Source organism: Lasioglossum baleicum, chromosome 13 (genome assembly GCF_051020765.1).
Source record: "Lasioglossum baleicum chromosome 13, iyLasBale1, whole genome shotgun sequence".
NCBI classification, from domain to species: domain Eukaryota; kingdom Metazoa; phylum Arthropoda; class Insecta; order Hymenoptera; family Halictidae; genus Lasioglossum; species Lasioglossum baleicum.
Window position 1 is genome coordinate 10,442,461 of NC_134941.1, and position 16,016 is coordinate 10,458,476.

The 16,016-nt window shown below is 40.6% G+C and overlaps 1 protein-coding gene across 4 annotated transcripts in view; it reads left to right on the forward strand.

The window, feature by feature from the left end:
• Clc-a (chloride channel protein 2) overlaps positions 1-16,016 on the forward strand; it is a 53,730-nt gene that overhangs the window by 27,992 nt on the left and 9,722 nt on the right. Inside the window, exons 1-3 of one of the 4 annotated variants that reach the window (XM_076436930.1) lie at positions 5,144-6,337; positions 6,778-7,062; positions 8,029-8,116. The exons of 1 other annotated variant lie outside the window; for it this stretch is intronic. In XM_076436930.1, coding sequence (XP_076293045.1) covers positions 6,911-7,062; positions 8,029-8,116 — 240 coding nt within the window. In that variant the 5' untranslated portion in view covers positions 5,144-6,337; positions 6,778-6,910. 2 more of the 4 variants (XM_076436932.1, XM_076436934.1) reach the window with 2 other exon arrangements.

Consider the following 16,016-nt stretch of genomic DNA (forward strand, 5'->3'; position numbering starts at 1 on the left):
TTGTTGTATGCGTCAAATCTTGTAATCGAATTTTAAATCACTTCCCGATGAGCTAGAGACTTGAAACTTTAAACGTAGCTCAGAACTGGATCACAATGCAACATTAAAAATCAAATTTAAAAAAACTGTGCGTTAAGGAGAAAAAAAATTTAATATTAACTATCACACGTCGTCGCGCGATGCTCGGTAGTACGTCATCGCGTTCAGCGATCCTCACTCCGCGCGCCAGCCATCCCTACTCCACTACGCGTTCCCACTCCACTGACCCATTTCGCACCGAAGGAGTTCAGTCAGTGTGGTGTTCCGTTCATTCGGTTCCATTTCGGACTCCATCAACAGACCGTCTCTCAGAGTCATCCCCTCATTCTATCTCGCGTATTTTCATAACTTGTGTTTCTATATATCTTACTATTTCATACCAGTATTACTATATCTTGCGCTCCATTTAAAAAAGACTAAAAAGTAGAAAATAAAAAAATATAATTAAAAAAAATATATTTTTTTATTAAACAAAAATGAATGGGTTATTTCTGAGTGCCCAATTCTGATTCTACAAATTGAAGTTTGAATATGACGATCTACTGGACTTGGAAACTTTCGCCACTCAAGATCCGCTCATTTATGATATTTTTGTATGTAATTCCTTTCAATTTTGTCAAATACCTGTTTCCTAAAAATTTCATTTGGGTGGTTTATTTTACAAATTGCTCTAGCTTGATCCACAATTCAAAATTTGGCTATGAACATTTTTAAAAATTGTTTCCTCTAATTTTAGTTGAATAATATAATCAGCCACTAAAAATTCTTTTCCATTTAAATTAAAAAATCAACCATTAGACTTCTACCAACACAAAGAACAAATCTCAACAATGTCAAAGATTGAATACGAATCTAATTGTCCTCACTTCAATCTCCATAAAAATGAATCCTTAATAAAGGCCTTTATCTTCATCGGCGTCTCTGTGGTACAATCGCAATTGCCACTAACAAAAAGCTGTGAATCTGTAAGACAAACGAAGTTCTTCTTCGCTGTCATCAGTGTCACACCACCGTCACAATAGTCGTCATTAAATCAATTATTCCCGTAGCCAATGGCGAATTCCTCCCGGATTTTCCTAAAAAAAGTAACGAAACTGCAAACCGAAGGAACACGACGCGCAAGTAGTTCGTGCAGGAACAAAGCCGACAGGGAATTATGCAAAGGAAGATAATCTCGCCGAGTGCCGTCGGAGTAGCGTTATACTGTGTTATACTAATGGGCCGCGTTTGTTCCCGAGGATCAAAATGGTCGATTTAGGGGCAGTCGGCCAATTATGCGGTCGACCCGTTCCCGGAAGGAATTTACGCGAGAGACAATTCGCGTCAGCGTGTTGCGAATTAGTCTTCCGACGCGTGCAATATTCATCGGTCGTAATTACGCACTGGACTTTTAATTGCCCCGTCGCGCGAGCTTCTTTATAGTGATCGCACGGATTCTTAGCGCGCCGATTTGCGAGCCTTTTAACGGCGACGTAATATTACGTCGATGGTTCTCAGTACGGTATTTGAAGTCGCACTTAAGAATTCTAACTGGATGATTATTTTCGATTCATTGTATACAGGGTGTCTGAAAATTCCTTCAACGTCCGGAAATGGGAGGTTCCTGAGATCACTTGAAGCAACATTTTCCTTTGCAAAAATGGCGTCCGCGGCTTTGTTAAGGAGTTATCAACGAAAAACACGTCTAGGTCGCCTAGGTCTGATTGGTCCGTGTTTTTCGTTGATAACTCCTTAACGAAGCCGCGGACGCCATTCTTGCAAAGGAAAATGTTGCTTCAAATGATCTCAGGAACCTCCCATTTCAACTGTCAGATGGCAGTTTTTAGCTGTGACGCAACATTACGTCGATCCTTTTGATCGCACTCCGCATAGCAATTGAATGATATTTGATGGAAAATGGATAAAAATAATTTTTAATTACTACTCGTCCAGGTACGCACTGTAACGTCCACGTTCTCAATTTCACCAGAAAAATCATTTCACCTCGACTGTTAATTAACATCGATAAGGATACTGCATTGGACACGGTGTAAACAAGAAACCTGAATATATAAGATAAACAATCTATAAAAAATTGAAAGATAGAAAGTTGATAGCCTGCTTTCGCTGAGCATCGCCGAAACAGTGACCAGGGATTGTCCAGTATACAGAGTGGTCGTCAAAGATTTCATGAAAATGTTTATCTGATAAAAATAGTAGTAATTATATTATCAAGAGCACATTGGACGAATACAATTCTCAGAGTATTGCGTCTGCGGAATGGGATCTCCTATGACTCTTGATAACGCCACGGATATTAAATGCATCTTGCGTCTATCTTCATAGCTTCAACGAAGAACAACCTCGCTCTCTGACGCATTGAACTTCTTTATTAGTCGTTTATAAGCATACTTCCTTAGTTTATTCGCCCTCAAAAGTTCCATGGCAGTGTTCGGTGTCCCGGAAACAGTTGCTTCCTTCCAGTCCATGGTTCGCGAGACGCATTTCAAAAAATATCTACAGGTAATTCGCATCATTTTCATGCAAGACATTTAAGAAACTTTCGTCATCTCGAATTCGTAAAGACAAGAAAAAAAATCAGTTTGTTTAGCAAATTTCTTGGTGGCTGTATACATTCCAAGAGCTTCGCAAACGCGTTCCCTCATTTCCATCGGTGGTCACGCGCTGCGATTATAATGAGGAAAAATCGTAATCATGTGACACGTTAATATGCTAAGTGAAAGGCGCGGTGGAGAATGACGGCTTTATAAATTTGCATTGCACGTAAACAGTTCTGGAAATCCCTGGGGAAAAGTAATCCCGGGATATCGATTATTCAATAGTTTATTGTAGGATAATTTATCTGCTGCTTTCTAAACGATCCATCCAGTGGCCGATGCTGGAGATGTTACACCTTCCACGTAGAACACCCTGTATATTAATAGACGTCCCTGTTTAATTTTTATATTTCCAAAAAGCTTATTTACAAATTCAATTAAAATTACAATTGCTATAATAACCCTTCGGGAATGAATATGATCGTCTAGAGTCATATATCCACTATCCAAAATTGCAAATAAACAGTGTTGGACAAATTTTATTTTAAATAGTAAATAATTAAATAATAAATAAACGTCTGATTTTAATTGTAAATAATAACTAATCTTTTTATTTAAATAAATTACTATTTCTTATTTGCAAACAAAAGATTATTTATTACTTGGATGGAAGTGGAAATCAAATAAATAGATTTTGGTCTTCATTTGTCAATACAAATAATAATTGAAATTGTATTTGTAAATAACAGTTAACTTTATTATTTTAAATAATTCATTCGCACTTGCTCAAATAATAAATAACTTTTTATTTAAATTTTTATTTAAATAAATGTATTTATTCCTCAGCACTGCAAATAAATAATTTAATTATTAGAATCACATACAGTTAGTACATACAGTGACTCCCACTAATATCCGGACAGTCTTAAAAACACCATAACTTTTTTAATATTGGACTATACGACTTGAAATTTTTGGAGAAGTTAGAACAATTGGTTTGCTAGACAACGTCACAAAAATTTTTGAAAAAAACTTCAATTTGTCGGAATTGCAGAGAAAATACTAAAAGTTGCACTTTTCAACTTTTTTATGTGGGCCTACATTGAAAATTTTAAAAATACGATTTGTCGATCTGTGTCAATTAAATATATTCGAACAATTTCATGAAAATCGATCGACGTTGTAATGAGCTACTATTTTCGGGCTCCAACTGCAGTAATTCTAAGGATTCTTACGCGTATCAACCGATTTCTATAAAACTTTCACAGTGCATATAATTTACACTGATCTACAAAACGTATTTTTTAAAATTTCAATATATGCTCCAATAAAAAAGTTGTAAAATGCAACTTTTAGTATATTCTCTACAATTTCGACCGAATGCAATTTTTGAAAAAATTTCTTTTCACATCCTGTAGCAAATTAATTGCTCTAGCTTCTCAGATCGCATATAGTCCAATATTAAAAAAGTTATAGTATTTTTAAGAGTATCCGAATATTAGTGCGAATCACTGTACGTCTGTTTATCCTAGTAATTAAAACTTTGATGCAAATCTAATGAATATTCTCGTTCGCCAAGGGCTAATACGAAGCGAATAATATTGACAATATTAAAGGTATTTGTCATCGAACGTTTTTATCGCGGTATTCCGTTTGCAAAAATTCGAAGGCTGCTCCGGACGCACGATGTTCAACAATCGGTGGCTGGCATGACGCAGAAATTCGCCTAGGTAAATTGACAAAGTCGGTACCCTTTCCGATGCATTATCAGGCTATCTCTTCGGGATAAACATGCGAATTTACGGCTTCTCGTGTTCGCAATTAAGCGGCGAGGTTCCCGCGATAAATACGAACAATTTGCTGGCCGCCGCTCTGTTAATCGTTCACCTGTACACGTTGAAAACCTCGGAGAGAAACCGGATACGTTATTTGCTAGAGAAAAAGGTACGTTCATTAAAAATCTTACAAAAATTGGCCAATGAACGACGCGCGCGGTCTAGCTATAAGAAGAGTTCGAATAAAAATTGCGAACGCGGTAAAATTAGTTTTGCCGATCGGATGATTGAATTTTCGCGCGCCGAGCGTCCGAGGAAAGAGTCATCGATCGGAGACCGGTGCCGGCATCGGGTAAGACAGCCATTCATCAAATTACGTGGTAATTTTGATCAATGATAACTGGTGACTTTGAAGGCAGCTTCCTACGAGCCCTCGTCGAGGGAAGTGGCCAATTGCCGTGTACGGCTACCGTACAGTCGCTACTAGAAATCCTCGCGTTAAGACCACTTTCGAGACTTCTTTCTTTGTCTGGCCAACGAGTTCGCGCGCTCTACCATTAGATTAGGCTAAAATCCGCACCGCGTGCTCACGAGACTTTGTCGTCACTCTCGGAAGACTCAGTTTGGTCAGAAATGCGTAAAATACCCAGTCCACTAACAAAAAATTTCGTTCTACATGTAATTAGGAATTGGAAACAATTATTTTACAATTATTGAAGTTGTAGAGGTGTTTTTTTATTCCAAGATATTGTTATTTTTATAATATGATACACATCGGTCACTTTTGATGGTTGGTATTAGTGTTATCTCGAAAATTAGACATTTCTTCCGACCTAGAATAATTCATGAATGACTTGAAAGGAATTGATGATTGGACACCAACATATTTAATAATCTAAACAATATTTTGGATAATGTGATCCTGAACCACTTGAGTGCTGAGGGATAAACATGAATTCGCCACACGATTGCATGCAATTAGTCGCATTTTCTTCTGTGACTCGGAAGAACATTATTAATAATTTTCTTCTACACATGTCACGATCATTGAGAAAGTTATCAGTATGGTTCCTGCGGGTAAAAATGTTGAGAACGTGATGCAGTGATTAAAATATTCATTGATAAACGAAGTATCAAGAAAATTAACGTTTTAGAATGATGGCAGATTGTTCTCGCAGCGATATAGGTGTCCAGAATCGCAAATGGATGTGTCGATATCGCTGGGGAGAACGGTTCGCATGGAGCAAAGAGCAGCGCACAGAGCATAGTGCGGAGCATAGAGCGGCGCTGCGACGTCGGCGACGGCGACGTCGACGTCGACAACCGTCGGAGCGAGGCTAATGAGTCCGTAAATTGGACCAGGCCAGGCCCTCCCATCTGAGGTCCGCACGGTGGTTCTCTCTTCACATTGTCAGTGTGACTCATTGGCTTGGTGTGCGACGGTCCAGCCCACGATTCAATTGCGCTCTAAACGATTCTTCTCTCTTTATCTTTTTCTCTCTATTTTCAACATTTTATTCCGTCTGCCAGCCCTGGCCCACGATTTTTTCTCGCCGACGCGTGCAGTGCCAGTGTCAGTGTCGCCGAGAACACTATCATCCTTCAATACCGCACACGCTCTCGTCGTCGAAAATCCTCCGGCGAATCCTCAGACTCTCGCAGATCCTGGCAGATCAAAAATCACTCGCAGGAACGAGAGGACTCGATGCGAGAAATGAGATCGATCGACGATCGCAGCTACTGTGACCGGTTCCCAGCGATGATAGTCAGCTCCGCAAATGCTGCGACATCTCGATAATGTCGATCGTTCTCACGACTTATCGTCTATCTTTTCTAGAAGACGATCGTTTCTGATCGACGGCGTTCCGATCTCTCGGTGGTCTCGATGGATCATCGCCGTTCGTACGGCTGCACAGTGTTTCGCTCGATCGACAAAAATCAGAGAGCCCCGGCGTAAGATCCGAGACGATCGCGCACCGTGATTACGTCAGTAACGAACCTTCCTTGATCGTTGACGAAGTTCAGATTTTTCATAACTATCAATCCTCTACAGCATGAGTACTTCACACGACTCGCTCATTTTTTCTGTTGCATAGAACAGTCACAAACATCTGCTTCCAGGGTGTCTTTGTAAAGAAAGAACTTCAATCTTTAAATTCGTCGATTCAGAAAGACTTTTTGGTGTTCCCACCACGTCCTGGAAAAACATTTTCTACGAAAATGAGCGATGCAAAAGTGTTCGAACACTTCTCGAGCCCACTTACAAACTAGAAGAACAATTTGAAATTATTCGAAATTGAATGTTTTCGTGGTTCCTCTGCAATTGCTAGAGTAGGAAATGTAACACGTCTGAACCGGAAGTTATGATTTTTGTCCCTCTCATGCTCGCGAAACACTGTCGCCGTGTTACGCAACCTGTCCTGCAGTTCTCAGCTACCTGAAGACCAGCGCTGAGAGTCGGGGACGCTAGTCGCGTTCGCAGCGGCCGTTGAATAAGATTGATCGACGATTTTTGGAGGCGTTTGAGGGCGTTTGAAGGGAAAAGCTTTTTCTCGGAGGATGTCGAGCCAAAGCACGAAGATGGAGCTCCTCGACGAGACTCTGCACTACCATCATCCGGAAGGTAGTCAGGAGGAAGTGGATAGAGAATGGGAGGAATTCGACAGGCTGATGGCGAAGCTGAAGGAAAAACGGCGGGAAAGACCGCACAGGTAGCTTTCTCAGCAGTTCTCTTTTTTTTCTTCTTCTTCCTCTTTTGGATCGTGTTTCAGGGAGACCGAGGAAAATTTTCTGTTCGTCCATCTAATGGCTAGCATCACGATAGAGTTCTATTGAGTAATCGTAGTCAAGTGGGGGAATAAATAATAATGGCGGTGTATGTGACTTATGCGTGTAATCGCAGAAATACGGGCTCGGGAATGTACAGGGTGTCTCGTAACTGCTGCCGTTGAATTATGCTCGAAATAAATGGGGAATGTATTGGATTGGCGAGAAAGTAATTTCGGTATTTTGAGGTGAAATAGAACCCAATTTTTCTATTCCAGCAATGAACTGTAATCAGTAAAATATTTTTCATTTTTTTCGATGATGTTTTGCCATGTTTCTGGTATAGCTTCATAATTTAGCGCTCATAAAATTTTCCCAAAATTGGGTTTTATTTCACCTTAAAATACCGAAATTACTTTCTTGCCAACTCAATAGTACGATTCAATATTTTAAAAATATACAGGGTGTCTCGGCTGAAGGAGGCCACCTAAAAATATCTCCTTTATTTTTAAATGGCACAAAAAAGAATATTTATGGAATTGAAGAACAATTTCTTTTGTTCGGTAATTTTTTCGTAGTTTTTTCAAGGTCAGCGTTATTTTTTTTATCGGGAAAACTTTTTTTTTATTCCATCTTGTTAATGACTTAAGTATATTCAAATGTATTTTTTAATAATTGCAAAGTAAAAGAATACGACGACAGTCGTCCTCGAAGGATTCGGTTCTCGTGAACACTGCGACGTGTTGCACACAATTTTATTCTATTAAATGCAAAATCAATGTACTTTCAATTGGGGTCAATGGCTCAGATTTAATTTTAGTAGTACCAGCTACGAGCCACCTTGTAAAACGATCGAAAGAAAATCAGGATTGGGATCGGACGAACTAAACATGAAATTTTCTTGTTGTCAGACCCTCGCAAACTTTCTATCCATGTCCTCCGCCGAACGCGGACGATGAGCAACAGGATTTCGATCCCTTCGATTACATTAACACGATTGTAAGCGAATTTTATTGATCGTTCGCATGATGGAAGCTCTGAATGTCGCGCTTCTGCAAGATCTGTCTCCCGATTTTCGAAAAATTCGCTCGGCTGCCAAGCATCACTTCCTGAACACCGAACAATCATCGACGGTCATTCATCAATCTTTACACAGCGACATTAATCTTCGAATAGTCATCACTCGACACAATTTATTTTTATTTGCGTGAGGAACGCGAGAAACAGGTCTTCGACAATAGCACTGGCAATGACGTCACGGGTGGTTCATAGCGGATACGGTCGGTCGCCACGTGATCGTGTTGTTCGTCCACAGTGCGTGGTCGTTGATAAAAAAGTGAAAAATGGACGTCGCTTTCCTTTCACCTTATCGGAAAAGAAATACCAACGGGATCACGTGCTGGTGGAGGATGGGGGAGGTTGATTTCTCGCTATCCGTCCAGCAGCCGCGATGCCGTTGAACCAATGCCGGACGACGGTTTTAAAATTAAACCGTCTTCGACGCCGCTAGACGAATCCCAGACGAGAGACACGGCCCATCGTCTGCCAATATCGGCTGCCAATACGCGACACAAGCTTCTCCCGTTCCCCCAGTGTCCATTTGTTTCGTTTTACGGCCCGAACGATACTTCTCCCTGACGTTCTTCTCCCTTGAGTCGTTGAGGAGTCCCCAATTCGTTGAAATGTGGACGAAAACGAATCGCGGGCCGAGAATAAATGTTTGCAGGAGCGACTTTAATTCACGGGAAAAATGGTGTTTGCACTTCTTGGTCAAACGGTGTCCGAGCATTCACGGCTCGATCTACTTTTCCAAATGTTCAATTTATTCTGACAAAGGAATTTGCAATTTTTCAATTACCAATTTAACTATACTTTATGTGTTATAGTACAATATGCTGTATGCATGTACAGTGAATAATAGTACAGCATGGTACTATTGTGAATATTTCTAATTCATTTCTGAAATATATTTTGAGGGGTTGCCTCGATAATTGTTCTCAAGTGGACACACTGTCTAATCAACATCTGCTGATTTCTGCGTTACGCTCACTGAAACACGTATTTTTCTGCCTTGATGTATAGACAATTTTCGAAGAAGCTGTTTCCAGAGATTGCATCGATAGTTGTTCTTTAGTGGACACACATCCTAATCCTCGTTATCTGGTTTAATTCTTCAAAATTCTCCCTCGAATTGACAATGGTCTGGCTTGATGTAAAAGCAATTTGGGAAGCTATTTCCAGAGGTTGTGTCGATAGTTGTTCACAAGTGGACACACAGCCTAATCCTCGTTATCTGGTTTAATTCTTCAAAATTCTCCCTCGAATTGACAATGGTCTGGCTTGATGTAAAAGCAATTTGGGAAGCTATTTCCAGAGGTTGTGTCGATAGTTGTTCACAAGTGGACACACAGCCTAATCCTCGTTATCTGGTTTAAGTCTTCAAAATTCTCCCTCGAATTGACAATGGTCTGGCTTGATGTAAAAGCAATTTGGGAAGCTGTTTCCAGAGGTTGTTTCGATAGTTGTTCTTAAGTGGACACACAACCTAATCCTCGTTATCTGGTTTAATTCTTCAAAATTCTCCCTCGAATTGACAATGGTCTGGGCTTGATGTAAAAGCAATTTGGGAAGCTATTTCCAGAGGTTGTGTCGATAGTTGTTCACAAGTAGACACACAGCCTAATCCTCGTTATCTGGTTTAATTCTTCAAAATTCTCCCTCGAATTGACAATGGTCTGGCTTGATGTAAAAGCAATTTGGGAAGCTGTTTCCACAGGTTGCCTCGATAGTTACTCCTCGGTGTGCACGCAGCCTAAGACTACAGTCTCGGTTCGTTTAAGAGTTTGCACCGATCTTGAGCGGAGCGCGCAGTGGCGCGACCTTTGAACGGTTGCCAAGTGGGCGCGAAAGAAAGATAAAGGGGGACAACAAGAAAGAAAGAGAGGCTACATTCGAAATAAACGTTCCGTGTGAGCGACTAGCAAATCGCGGGTCGCTGTCAGCTCTGTCACATAAACTCTAGGCACGTCTGTCTACCCCGACCTATCCATCTTTGAGCGGTTTGGGACAGGTTTGACAGTCCTCTTGGATGCGAACTCTCCACTCGCAATAAGAAGGCTGACGTTCTTGCGGAAAGAGTTCTGGAATAGATTCTACTAACGTCGATCGTACGACGCGTACGGTTTCGTTGGTTGACAGCCGTGTGCGAACCGACCTTGACACGAAACACGCATCACGGGACTGCAGTGACCAACTGCACTTCCCCCGAATGCACTTCCACGAAATTAGAAGTTCGCAAGGCGAGCAGACCGCCTTGACTCTTTCGGCCGGCACGGCGCCGTGCTTGGCTTTCGAAACGGACGGTGAAAAAGTTTTTCTACGTCACTGTCAAATCGATCTTTTCATAACCAAGCTCTGCCGAGTCTAGAATGCATAAATCAGTTGCATAAGTCTCCTGGTGTCTGCTAACTGAGTTTTATGCGTCCCGAAGAGCGATCTACGTTAATATCTGCGTGGGTCTTCTGATCGCGATTTAATTGCGAATTTAGGACCGCGAGATTGAAAGTTTATAGTTTGCTACAGTTTAGGGACTGGGATTTGCTTCCATTTCGCTACGCTGTTTATAAATTCTATAATTTACTACATGGCAATCTATTTTCGTGATATATTTCATTCATTCCCGTTCAATTCTATTTCCAAGTGCATTCTTCGCGTTTTGTCGTACGCTACGATTCGCTATTATTAAACCAGAAGTCCACGTTCTCTTGGAAAAATTCAGAGAAATAGAAATCTGTGGGTGCAAGATCAGTCGCATCGAATCTCAATTCTTCTTATTTTCAAGAACTCGAGAAAAATGTAGAAAATTGTAGGTTTTCTTAGTGTGAAAACAAATCAATTAGACACACTTGATCATGTATCTGAAAAGCGTCTAATTGAATCAATGTATAAAAGGAAAATAAATGAAACACCTGAAAAATCTTGTCGTGGATCTTTTTAGACACTATAGAATCTTATTAATTTTTTGCAATTACATCGATTCCTTCTCGGTATAAAATCGTGATTAAAAAGTGCCTGATCGAATCAAAGTATACAATAAAAAAATGGACAAACCACCACAGGAAAACTACTTATACACGATCATGTTTAAGCATCGTATGACCTAAACAATATTCACGTTTATAGACGCTGTAAAATTTAACATTGATTCGGAATTTTATGAATTTCCAGGATAAAATCATGATTAAAAAGTGTCTGATCGAATCAAAGTATACAATAAAAATAGACAAACCACCACAGGAAAAATGCTAGTACACGATCATGTTTGAGCATCGTATGACCTACACAATATTCACGTTTATAGACGCTGTAAAATTTAACATTGATTCGGAATTTTATGAATTTCCAGGATAAAATCATGATTAAACCCCATCCGAATGATTCAAAGTATAGAAAGGAAACAGATAACAGCATAATGGAAAAATCTCTGATACAACAATTTTTTACGATCGCGTAAGGATTGAACCCAGCGAATGGCCTGTCCAATCCAATCAATTCTCTATTTCAATGATGGTTCTTCCCCTGGTTAAAACCGCAGTCATCCAAACGACGGTGGATGACGAGTCGCGTGCGAGTCGGTCATCGATCATTGCCCGCGAAATCCTGATGGATCCGCGTGATCGCGCCGCAATTCCCAATGATAATCCTGCGAGCAGCAAAAGTGCACGCCGACAGTTCGCAGCGACGCCTTTCTAAGCAATGCCTTTATCTGCATGAATGAGCGCTTAAGGACTCGTTACGTTTATCCGACACGCGTGACCAGCATGCAGATTCCCGGCTCGTCACGTGATGCACACGTTCGACCGGTGCACGCGTGTGCATCTATGGCTTTTACATGCACGTCGAGCAAACGCACACCCACATAGCATTGCGATTCTCTTTCCTACGGTATGCAGATGCATCGTTTCCGGGTGGAGCCGACGACGACGACAAGCCGCTGGCCGTTCGGACAGTTTCCCGAGATTTTCCCGCGGGAAACACATTTTCCCACGGGTTTACCGAGTTTATCCGATTCCGTCGAATCGCCCCCGCAACGATTACCTCGAATATTCGAAATAGAATCCGCACCGGCTTGTCCACAAGCTCGGCACTCTGCTACTGCAAATTTGTAAACACAATTTCACTTTACGGGATGGTTCTCTTGAAAATTACTTTTAGCTAGCTCGTTCCGCAAACGAGTCACTTAAAGAGACGTAAAGAGACTGGTTTTGTCATAAATGCATTTGAAGCAAACTTTTCCCTGTAGAGATTATTTTTCAATTTTTTTTCCAAGGTGGTTGTAATCGTATTAAGATAAACTACCAGGCTTTTAAAAAATTCAGAGTATATTTTGGTCCTCAAAGAAACGCTTGCATTTTGTAAAGGGACTGGTTTTGTCATTATTGCATTTCGAGCCAAACTTTCCCTGTAGAGATTATTTTTCAATTTTTTTCCCCAAGGTGGTTATAATCGTTGTAAGATAAACTACAAGGCTTTTAAATAATTCAAAGTATAATTTGGCCTTCTCGAAGAAACGACTGCATTTTGAAAAGGGACGATGTCACATTTTTGTTGTTATTGCACTTCATGGAAACATTTTTTACGAAAATGATTTCTAAATAGCTTTTTGAGCAGTTTGTAATCGTATGTATATCGATCTTATTCTTATCGTACTCTTAAGGGACTCGTCCTTTGAAAATTGTTTTCAAAACTGTTTTTAAATATTCTTAATAGACAGGCATTTAATTATGCATTTACGCCGAAATTGGTTGGGTGAAATACAAAACTGTAAAAAATTCGAAAAATTTAAGAATACTGTAATGTTGTTTTCGATGTAACGAAGTCATCAAGGGATGAGATCAATTTTTATTTGATTCCTGCATACCACAATAAATGCAAAACATTTTTACTTTGCATAAAGATCCGCAGTCTAATGATTACATTCTTGTGCTTATCTTCCTGCAGGTTAAACATCTAAATTAGATCTTGTTAAAAAACTTTTGAGGTTGTTCGAACTGAATGTATAGGATCATGTAGTAGAGATGCATCACACAAAAGGATTATTTAGTATCGCAAGGATAAAGTGGTCCTTGTGTTGCCGAAGGTATCGTTGTCCAGGGTTAATTAGGTCCGAAAATAGGGTAGCCGGTATCTATTTAGTGCGGGCCGGCCGTCTATTAATTGTATCGCGAATCGGTCATGCTCAATTACTAAAATTGGGTTAGGGGCTGATTGCCCAGTGGATCGTGGCCGCCGTTGACGTCAAGTCCATGCACAGGTTCGCTTCAGGTGTCGTCTATATTTCAATCCACAGTCCGCGAACTCGTTTTGTCGCCGTTTCACGGTCTCCCGACTACATAGACGCGTAGACTACATACAGAACACCAGAATCACTGTGGAACAATTATGTATTCGTTGCATAAAGTCGGTAACAGAATTATTACCGCTCGAATAAATCTTACGGGCCAGAGCGGCCGCTTTAGAACCGACATGAATCAAACATTGGTGCACCCGAAAGCAAATTGTTTGAGTTCGGGCTGCTGCGAGACCCGCTGATCGACCAGAGAATTTGCACGAACCAACAAATAATAATAACAATATAACATTGATCTTCACTTATTTATATAAATCAAATGTTCAACGAAGAAGTTGAGATGAATAAAATAAAAGAGGAGTTTTCACGTATCAGGCTTGATCGATGGATCAGGAGCAAGGTAGACTGACAGCTGTAGGAACACTGTAGCTGGTAACGATAACATTGTTGCTCGAACGAGCGCGCGCAAGACACTTAATAGACGGCAATAAACAATAGATGGAACCGTCGTTGACCGGCAGCCGAGCCCCGCTAAAAATATCAATTTTGACGGTTGCCAAATTTCAACAAATATCGCGGCCCCAAGTTCGAATTCGGCGTCGTTCAGTTGTCGTTCATCCGTAAGTTCGAGTGCACACGTCCGTTCTAGCAAGTTGCATTTCCCGACAATCGATTTCAACGATCGCGGAAAGTATCGCGAGAACACGCGGTGGAGTCGTCTCGCAAACCTCTGCTGCCGTGACGTGCGTTTCGCGAAAATGTTGCTGCAAAGTTAGTGGAATCGTTCGGTAAATGATCGAGCCTGCTGCGCGCAATTGACAGGAGCTGTAGGTCCTTCAATTCTATGTGAATCCTTCTTGAAAGAGAAGAAAGCTCAGTAATATACACTTTAAATGGACACTTGACATTTTGAAGTTCAAGTAGATAGTGTTATCATTTTCGGAGAAGCTGTAGGTCTTCGAATGTTATGTGCACTCTTCTCCAAAGGAAAATAAAAACTTTCGAAGGAGACCTGACTTTTTGGAATTTAAATGAACAGTTTTTTGGGGGAGCGTCATTGGATTCCACCTTTTCAGAGAAGCATGATACAAGGTCCAGTAGAATGATTGATCGTGTAGATCAGAAATAGATGTCTCAGAACACGAGTGGTACAAGAACACCTGGCTCTCTGGAATTTAAATAAATAGATAGTTCGAGGAACGTTCCGAAGAACTGTGTCTTCGTGAATATAAAAATTGAGGAAAAGGTACGAACGACGTGGATCGAGTCTTTCCATGCATTTTATTGCAGGGATTTCGGAGAGATATGATCTTGTGGATCACTGGCTCCCACGAATTTCAATAAATAGTCGTAGCGGGTGGAAGTTCAAAGGATTGAAGAGAAGCTGGTAAACTGAGTCCAGTACCAATAAATTATTCGAGAGGAATCGAGACGGAAATATGAAATTCAATGCAAATATTCTGCTCTCGAGGGAATCGGAATGAGTTGCAGGACGATCACGTGAAATTAGAAATTTCTCTTGGCTCAGCGATTGAGTCCTGGCAATCAACGATCAAGAAGACATATAAAGCATCTGCTAATTAAAATTTAAACACAAGGCAAATTAAGTGTTACAAACGTCACGCGAGTGTCAATTTTTCACTTAACAATCGAGTACTTACCGCTCTCGAAAACAGAAGCTAATGAACTAACAAAAAAAAAAACAGAAAAAAATAGTAAAATCAAACATTTGAACGTTTATTTAGACTTGCAAAGTTTAGACAGAAACTCAGCTTTTATTAACTCGTTAAGAAAAAAGACAAACCCCTAAAAATAATTTAATTGATTAAACTAAAACTAAAAAGTCAAGATTGAGTGGGTGCTACTTTAACCCTTTCGCATTCTAAAAATTCTGATAACATTTTACTCGAACCACAATAAATTAATTTCTATCCTTAACCAACGCGTCGAATCCTTTTAAGCACAACAATACAATAAATCGTCACACAACACGCTGCCATAACTCACTAACACTTTCTCGAACAAGCCCACAGTGTCCGGCATACTTCAGTCCCGGGGGGTTGAAAAATCGACAAAGTGAAAGCGGCAAATCGAGAAACAGTGAAGGGTGCAGGACTGTTTCGAACATTGTGGTCGTCTGCATTGACAAGCTGGTCCTGGCAGTGTCGGAGTAAAGAGGAAACAATAGAACTATGAACGGTTCGCAGTAAGCCGCTGCCAAAAATACCGATTTCCGAGGTTTGCCAGCGGACTGTGGTGTGCGACTGGCATACGTGACTACAATGACGCAGTAATTAGTCAGTGCTGAACGATCTACAAGGATCTATAACAGTTTTAACCGGATCTGAGACGAGGACGAGTCGAACTCGAGATAAATCGGTAGGAAAATGTGCGATTTCTGTTCGGTTCGCACGAGCAACGCCTCGTCCTTCGTGACTTGATCGCGCGAAACGATCGAGGAAGCTTTTGCAGGATCATCGATCCAGCTTTCATGCCGGCTTGCGTCCTGAATCGAGCCTATTTCGTCTGTAACGATGACTATGTTGTAAG